At 44.6% G+C, this 9,268-nt stretch overlaps 1 protein-coding gene across 2 annotated transcripts in view; it reads right to left on the bottom strand.

The window, feature by feature from the left end:
• The window catches only part of CHCHD3 (coiled-coil-helix-coiled-coil-helix domain containing 3), a 155,069-nt gene extending 154,825 nt beyond the window's left edge, over window positions 1-244 (bottom strand). For both annotated transcript variants that reach the window (XM_010581023.1, XM_010581024.1), the window contains exon 1: window positions 98-244. In XM_010581023.1, the coding sequence (XP_010579325.1) occupies window positions 98-181 (84 nt within the window). In that variant the 5' untranslated portion in view covers window positions 182-244. The remainder of the gene's footprint in view (window positions 1-97) is intronic.
• Window positions 245-9,268: the final 9,024 nt, after the last annotated feature.

Raw genomic sequence — 9,268 nt, 5'->3', positions numbered from 1 at the left:
GGGGGGGGTGGGCAGCCCAGGGTGAGCCAGGCCGCGAGTGTCCCGCTGGCTACCGGCGAGAAGCGAAGCCCAGCCGCGGGGGGAGCCCCGCTCTCACCCGCACGCCCTTCACCACCGTGATGTTCTCATTCTCGTCTGCCTCGAAGGTGACGCGCCGGGTGCTGCTCCCGCCGCCGCCCATCTTCGCCCGGCGCACACCAGGCCCGCCGACCAAGGGACGGGCCCCAAGGAGACTCGCCCTCCGCCGCTGCCAGCGCGCCCCGCAACAAGGCCGCCCCTCATTGGCCCGCCGCTCGCCCTACCCCGCCCCCCGCGCGGAGAACCCGGCTCCCTATTGGCTGCGGGGCCGTAGCCATGGAAACCGCGCACACCCCCTCCCCGCGCCCGCTGAAGAGCGGCGAGGTAGCCGGAAAGGGTGAGGAAACTTTTTCGGTTTAAACTTCGGGGGGGGGGTAAAGACTACAAGTCCCATGATGCTTAGCGCCAGGAGGCGGGGAGGGCGGGAGCCGTGCTCCCGCGCAGTGCCCGCTGGGTAGTGTAGTTCTCGCCGTGACGGGGCTGCGGGGCCGCGCTGAGCGCGGGGAACTGTCGGTCGCTCACGGCTCTCCCGGGGTAGGGCCTCGCTCTGAAGGGGCTTTCGGCCCCCTTCCCGCCATCTCTGCTTGTCCCGCTGGGGCTGAGGGGCGACGTGCTCCTGTCCTCCCTCAGCGAGGCCTCGCTAATGGCGGCTGTGTGGGGTGAGAGCCCCAGACTTCTGCCGGAGCTCTAGGCCTGAGCTGGTGCCTCATCCCATTTTCCACATCATAACAGCATAAAATTACCATTAGCGTAGCCCCTTTGGGCATGTAATTTTCTTTCCAAAAGATGAATAATGTTAATAACGCATAACACATTTTCTTTTCAGCCTACAATATAAACTGCATCTGGATCTGGCTGTTCTGTGACTAAAATCCCCCCCTGTAGATCCCATGGCCTATCTTGATGGCCAGAATTGCAGAGGTCCGTGCTGGGAAGACGTCTGAAAGGAGAAAAAGGTGCTCTTTAGTGTACAATAGCAGGAAAAGTATTGCATTCTGAATGCCAATGGTGTCAGACACCCTTGAATTTCCTTATCCTAAGTACGAGGCAAGAAGTACCTTTACGAAGCTGGAATATGAGAGTACACATTGTTTTGTCTCTCCTACCATCTGGCCTCTTCACTTGTTTTACCTAATGAAGTCCCCACCCTTCTGCTGGCTCTTCTTGACATTGGCAACATATAAATAATAACAACCGTGATATTTGGGAAAATGTATCTTTTCTGTTTCCCCCTTCCGAGCCCTTCATCTGCTTGGCTCGGGGAAGGGTAGCCTATACTTACCAAAGTGACACTGAAGCCCTCCACTCCCCTTGCAAGAAATTTGTCCCAAAGTGTTTACACAATGATCAAAATGGATTATTGCAGCCTGTGTCAACTGACGCATTTCATTTCTCTGAATCGATGCAAACATCGTGTTGGTTGCATCAACAGAACTGCTCGCATGTCCTTGATATATTTTCAAGCAATTTTTATTTGGATGTAAAGTGTCTATCAGCCAACATTTCAGCAGTATGTGCCTTCCTTGGGGCTTAAGATATTGCTGAAGCATTGGCTGATAGCCACTTTACTACCAAATAAAAATTGCTTGAAAATATATCAAGGACATATGAGCTGTTCTCTTGAGATATGTGACGTGATGTTTATGCCTGTTTTTATAGATGTTAAACCAGTTTATATGAGGGGGCACTATTCAGGATTCAACATCCTGGTAACTGTATGTTTTTAAGGGAATAAATGGACTGTGCCTCTATCTGTCTTGATATTACGTGAGCGCCAACAAACTGAGGGTATTGAATTTTCTTTTTTTATGCACTGGCAATGTTTTTAGGGGGTCAAATTTTATTTATTCAGTTAGTTAGTGATGTAACTGTTGTGGAAATGCCCATCTCCCAACCAGAAGCAGCTCTTCTAATATATTTGTCCTCTTTTGGGAGAGTTCTGAGAAAATACTCTTGTCTTGCTGAACAGAAATATTTATATTTAGGAATTAAGGTTTTAACAACAGCTATTTTTTACCAGGGGTTTTTATGATTGTTTTGTATGACTTGAAATTACAGAACACTGTAACATATGCATAGATTTCAGGAGGGGGAAAAAGAACAAATGGGCAGAACTACATCTCAAAATTGCTTTGGGTCATTTTGATGTGTCTGTAAGGTTCACTCACTGTAGAAAGAGCAGGACTGAGGTACTCCAGAATTTATGGCTTCCCTATAATAGGTGGAAATGAAAGACTGTCTGTTGCAGGCCAGAGCTATCTATATGTCAGAAGCTTTTCTCTGTGGACTGTCAAACCTATTTGAGAGCTCTTTCAAGGACATTGCTAGATGAAAAAAATATTAGAAATTAATGTTAGAAATGGCTACAACAAATTTGCAGTCCAAAAATCATTCATTAACAACTGGCAAATAACTCATGTCTAGTTCACAACTCTCACAAGCAATTCGCAAATAGAAAAATAAGTTGTTCTGTGTATAACTTCCAACAATTTGTACGTTCTCGTAACTAATACGCTTATTTTAAGAGTAGTGTCTATCAGTAGGGTTGACTGCTATGTATGTAGCATAGAAAAACCCAACCTAGTTTAAACTAACTAGTGCAGGCAGCAGCAGTAATCAAAACATCAAAACAGATGCAGCATAGAATAATTTGTTACTACTCAGTAGTGTTAATCAGCCTACAGGAGTTCTGGGCAGCCAAGCCAGGTGCTTTTGATATGTGTGTTACGTCCAATACCCGCGTCCCACTCCAGCCAGAGTAAAACTCTTCAAAGATACAGAAGATGAAGTGACATGCCCAAGGTCATTCAGTGCCAAAGCAGTGGGACATTGGTCTTCTGTATCAGCTCTCTTCAGTGGTTACTAGTGAGTACATTTCTACCAAGAAAAAAGATAATGCAAGAGCAGAATGACAAATAAAAATGTAGCAATCAATACAAACCTATTAACTGCTTCTGATTCTTGTTTGATCTGAACCCATTTCTGACTTGCGTAAGCAGAAAATCCATCTCAAACTGGTAAACTTCAGGTATTTCATTGTGTATCTGAAAAACAAGCAGTATCTTATTAGGTTAAAAACATTCACTTCTTGTGGTGCTGTGTGCTTTTCCATATACCCCGCACATTTTTTATGGCCAGATTATAAATGCTTGATCCTTTGTTAAAAAGCAATGCTGTTGTCCAATCTTGTTTGTCCTTGACCAGACATATTCCTCTGTGGTAGAAATATTTCTTGTACCACTTAATACTCAAATTGTTCACTATAAAGTATAGCCAAAGAGTAGTGAAGGACAGCATTGCCAGACATTCACAAACAAATAAATCCCAATGAGCCCAGGAACAAGTTACTATTAAATTTCAGACTCTTGTCTCAAGACTTAAAAAATGCCATGAAAACACTTGATAGGTGAGGTGACATATAAAGGCTCATTGCACACCTGCTGTGAGTTTTTATTCTGCGGAGGATCATCTTGCTCGGTCACTGCCACGGTGAGCATGTTGTACCATACGACTTTATCTGGTTATCCCTTGATGGTCATCTATTCCTTAGAAATGTTCAGCATGGAAGGACTTTGATAGTACCTAGGTTCCTCCTTATCAGCAATGACCATTATAGCAAGGTCTGAAAGTTCTCAAAATCTGGAAATTACTCTTTCCTGTTGGATGTAACAGTCCGCAGTGCCTTCTGCCCTGAGTTTTCATGAGTAAACAATGTATCTTCAGTACATTCCTGGTGTGCCAAATCGTGCTTCTGTTGGTGCTATTGGCACAAGCTTCAGTACCTGTTATAACTGCAGGGCAAATTAAGCTAAGCCGTCAAATTCCTCTAAATGAGCTTTGCAAACATATTTGAAGGCCTGGTTATATATAGGGCTGAATATCTTCCCTTTCAATCCCAATTCAGCTCCTGCAGAAGCTGAAGGTTCATGGCTTATCTTGGAATCGATGCTTCAATCATTGTTTCGCTTTTCACAGTTTGTGTTTATTCTCGTTATTTCAAGCCAAGAGCATGCCTGAATTTTGCCACATACTCAGTAGCATCCTGTCAGCAACAGTTACCAGCTGATATCACAGGGAGAGTCATATCTGCATGGTTTGGTTTCCCGAGTCGTCAAGGTTAACAACCTGATCAATGAATAATGATGAATTATTCTTCTTTTTCGGAGGGGAAGAAAAAAAAGTGAGTTTAACTCATCATATTCATTGCAGGAATGAGGCTGGATTTTTAGTTGGTGTCTGAGACAGCTCCATGTGATGGGTGCTATCTGCAGACCACCACCGCTTCCTCGAGATCAGTTCTAGAGTACCTGGGATACTTTATTAGTCTTTATTTCTCTGTTGGCTACTCTGCACAGTATGTTGGATTATGACGACATATAACACCCCAGAGATCCCTGCACTTTCCACAGAGGGCAGCCTGGATTCCGCCCCTTGCAGCACTAGCCAGAGGAAGCTGTTGCAAAGCTTATTTATTTAATGTGTATCATGCAGTTCAGGACCCCCAGATTTACATACGGACTTCAAAGTGTAATATATTAATATTATGTCATATTAATATGTGATTATTTATGTTGATATACTTTTATCTGACTGGTGTGGTTCACATCAGTACAAGTGAGCTGCAGAATTTGTAGCCAGCCCGACTGTCATCTCCAAGACCAGATTTGATTCATGGTCTCATTTCCTGTTTTTCTTCCCACAGCTCACAGCCTTTTTTTTTTTTTCCCTTCTCCATGGTCCATTTATTAAATGTAGAGTTAGAAACACAATTAGAATTTACTCAAGTCTATAATGTCTGACTACTAAATCTTTGGAACAATAAAAATTCTTTCCCAAACCTGCCTTATCTGGGTTGTCTGTTCAGCTGATGAACTAACTCAGCCTTCTTTACTGATTGAATGACTAAAAAAGAAGCACCTGATTTGATCAATTCCAAGCAATGACGGTGTGAATAATTCTGAAATTCCCAAGCACTGCTAAAAGGCCTGCAAGCACAAAGGCACAGCAAAAGTATTTTCTTTGCGTTCTGTATACACTGACGTACGAAGCTGAAAACCAGAATTGTCATGGTGCTAAGCACTAACACACCAAAAGAAAAAGGTAAAGTCCCAAACCGAAGAGGAGACGCGGTCTCCTGCGGACCGTGGAAAGGGTTCGCCTTGAATCCATGCCAGGAAAAGTCATTCCAGTAGTGCTTCTACCTTGAAAACATTTATGCATGTAAAGACTACTGTTGAATATTGGCAAGAATTCAGGCTTGGTCTGTGCCACCTTAGGAGTTTCTCAGCTGGAGTCTACCTAAGAGCAAGAGCAGGAGCCAATAGAGAGATAAGCTAAGAGTATTTCCCTTGCTTCCCTCACTCTCTAGCACATCACAGGTATACTGCTAAAGGGAACCCAACACTCTGGTGAAAAAAAAAATCAAATTATCATTTGTAGAACTGATGATTAGAACGTTTGTTATGGGGGAACATCTGCACTCCAGACACAGCTGGGTGTTTTGTAGAGGGAGCTGAACTCACACCTTGACAGTACAGTTGTGAGGCTACGGTTTGCTTCCAGGCTGCTCTCTGCATTTATTCTTTCCACTGTGGCTGGTTGGATGAGTCATGTGAAAGGGTTTCTATACCTAGGCTATATTCTCAGTTTTATGGGCCACGTAAATATCTTTTCCAATTGGAGAGCATCTGAGAACATTTCAAAGTGTCTGCTATATCTTGTACGAATGGGTTTTTCAAGTTATTTCAACAAGAGGCACACAGTACAAAGCCTGTGGTCTCTCTCCTAAGTGGTTCACCCAGTTTATGACAACAACTGCTTTTAGCTGACAGAATTACTCTTCTAGCCAAGCGCGAGGTGTCTCTGGTAAAGAAGACAGAAGAATGCTGGTGTTCAGACTTCGGAGGAGATCGGTGTATGGGAGCATTACAAAAGTCGCACTATAACTGGCTGGAGGCTCCGTGTTTTGAATGATGTTTGTTGCGGAGAAAGCCCATGTCGTGGCCCGAGCGCAGCTCACATCTCCCTCTAGAGGCTGGTCCTCTAGTCTTAAACTCAAATTAAGCTTCATTCAGGCACCCAAAAGCTGAACTACCTTTAGAGATGACTTGTCATCAATTACAGAGGCAACAACTGCAGTGCTAAAGAAGACATCTCAGTTATGTGCCTAAAATTAAGTGGTCTAACAGCCTTTCACTGCTAATGTAGTTAGTCAAGCAAGTGTCTACGCTGAAGAAATCAGGCTCAGTCCCCCCTGACAGCTCAGGTGCTTGCAGCAATGCTCTCAGAAAGCCTGCATTCATGATGCTTTCTGTGAAGACAACTCTGAGGAAAAACCTGATCACCTGGCAGTGCTAATGACAGGCTCAGGGTGCTGTTACACTGAAATTCATGTTCTGGGCAATAGAACACACCTCATGAGTAGAGCTAAGAATTTATTGTTAGCCCGGATAACATTGCAACAGTCTAGTAGTCCAAACTAATTAATAGTTTTAAAGTCTCATCTATAATGCAATTTAATTTTTTATACAAAAAAACCTTCCTAGACTCTACCCCTTATCTCTGGTGTGATGCTCACCCTGCCCGTGTCTCTCTGCATCCCAGGAGTGACAGGATCAGTCTCCCTCAAGCACAATGAAGGAGAAGGTTACAAGTCATCACCACGCTGAGCTCTTCCCTGGCACGGGTTGATGTCCATTGTCCATGGTGGAGTCTGTTCCTCCTCACTCTTGGGTCCCCCTCAGAGGTATCTTCATCCCGCGTCTCCCCGTCACCCGCTCCCTTCTCCCCAGTCCCCAGCACCAGCGGCAGAGCTGCCCAGCGCCCAGTCCCGGCACACAAAGATCTGGTGTTTGCTGGGCAGTGCCTGCCCGGGGCGGCAGCCCTTGGCCATGCAGGGTGTCCCCAGCGCTGAGCTCAGGCAGGTCGGGCACGAGTCCTTGGCCATGGGACACTTGCCATCACAGGGACACCCGGCTCGGGGCACGGCAAGCCCAGAGACGTCCGGAGACCTTGCGGTGTCGGGTCAGTGCAGTGCACACGGTATTCTGCTACTGATGGCAAAAAATCGTGTTTAGTAGGTGATAGTATAAATATGGCAATGTCACAGGATGAAAAATTAGACTAGCAAAAATACTTGGAAGAAACAAACATGTTTGGACATACAGAACAGTCTTCAAATCTGGCACAGCACAGGGCAGAACCTCACCTCACTTCAATTTCTGAACGCTTGTGGAAAACAAAGAATGAAAATTCAGTTTTATCTTGTTTTAACAAATTAAGATGCTTCTGGTAATACAGAGCAAAGAAGGAAGCTTTTTGTTTCACTTTGTGTATTGCATGTTTTTCCAGAACTTGTCTCTTTAATACACAGTAATGGTCTAAGGGACTGCAAAAATTAATTGCTTAGTAGATGTTTACAGCAGAGTGTCACACAGATTGTACTGGATGCCACAAAGAGATCCATGGATTCAGGTGATCATTGAAGACAGGGGGTTGCCTGTCAGGGGTGGTCTTCTGTGCCTGGCTTCATTGCAGTTGCCTTCGTAAATACATGAGTGGCAGGACTGCAGCACATAGAGAGGTTCCAGCTGCTTCAGTACAAAGGCAAAAGGATTTAGTATTTAACATCAATGTCAGCAGAAGTGTTTCATGACCTTCAACAGGCCTCTGCCCCCTACGGAGTTATTCATCAGAAAACTTGGCTGGGCTGTAGCATCATCTTGGACACATTCAAGTGCCTCCTGCAGAGAGCATCAAGGACTCGGGGACTTAGCATTGATAGTCTCTCTGGCCTCGCTCCACTGGTGCCTGAGTCACAAGGGCTGGGAGCTGCATTTTCAGAAGCAGGTTTTTAATCATTATCTATCCTTTCTGCTCTGTCTGAAGAGAGAGAGAGGTTTGAAGTAATCTCAGTTGATGCTATTCACTTCTTTAACCGCATCATTAGGCACCTCCCTCCTCACCTCAACTTTTTGGGGGCTGAAATGTACAATTCCTCTCTGAAAAACTATTACCTGATACTTCTGTTTATTATTTGTGCTTCCCCAGCACCTAGGAAGACCAGTCACGGTCTGCACAGTGGTCAGAGTGGGCAAATGGGAAACACCAGAATGGTTGCGGTGAGCTTCACAGAAAGATGCAAGAGTCTAGACTTGGAGGGATAGGCTGTCCATGGGGACCTGGAGCCTGCTTCTCTGGACAGCTAGGAGGCCAAATCCCAAGTGACATGTAAACCCTTTATTGCTGAGGAGCTCAGCCTCAGCCTGGAGGTGGTCTGGCCAGCATGAAAAAGGCACAAGAGAGGAAGAAGAGAAGGGAAATATTGGAACAGAAACTACTTTTCTAATATGCAAGCTGGGATCTCCTTGAGGAATGATGTAGAGAAAAACTCAGAGGTCATACAGGGTGGGGCAGTCTTTTACTGTCCCCCAGCAAGATAGTAAAGGGGGTGAGAAAAAATTCAGGGTGCTTGGGTACAAATACTAACAGTCTTCGCCCTTCTGTAATGGAAGTTTCACTACTGTGCTCCGTCTCTTTACGTATTAGTAAGATGGGGCGATCCTTCTACTTCCACGCTGCTATTGTCCTGAATCCCATCCCCAGTCCCTCTAGTAGACACGAGAGGGGTCATCACGTGTTGGGACATCACTTCCACTGTTACTAAAAGGGACTATTTTTCTTACTATAATACAGCTTGTCCAATGTGTTATCTAACATAGTGTGAAACAACATTCTCATAAGCTAAGTAGAAAGCTTAAAAATGGTGTAGGATGCAACATAAAAATGGTGTAGGATGCATGCAAAACTCTTCAGAGTTGGAAGGTCATTACTGGTAGGCTGCTATTCAAAAGAAAAAGCAATACTTAGCAACCCTGGATATTCACTTCATTGAAACCCTTCCTGTGGTCATTTCCACAGGGAAATTCATGCCAAGTGAACTAGCCTCAATCTTATGGTTGATCTTTGGGGGAAAGGTAAACCTTTGGTTAAATCCAATGGCCTAAGCTTTATTGGAGGAAAAAGGATCAACATCACTTTGCTACAAATTGCCTAAAGCAAAAAATATTTTATTCTTCAAGAGAACTTAATTTCATATATGCAAAACCAAAATGGAGTAGCAGTCAGATTGTTTCTTTACATGATTTTCTTGAAGAGTTTTCCCCAGGGAGATCATAGTTCTTTAATTGAA

Source organism: Haliaeetus leucocephalus, unplaced genomic scaffold (genome assembly GCF_000737465.1).
Source record: "Haliaeetus leucocephalus isolate CR32 unplaced genomic scaffold, Haliaeetus_leucocephalus-4.0 Scaffold751, whole genome shotgun sequence".
Taxonomy (NCBI): domain Eukaryota; kingdom Metazoa; phylum Chordata; class Aves; order Accipitriformes; family Accipitridae; genus Haliaeetus; species Haliaeetus leucocephalus.
This window is presented reverse-complemented; position numbering and strand designations above follow the sequence as displayed.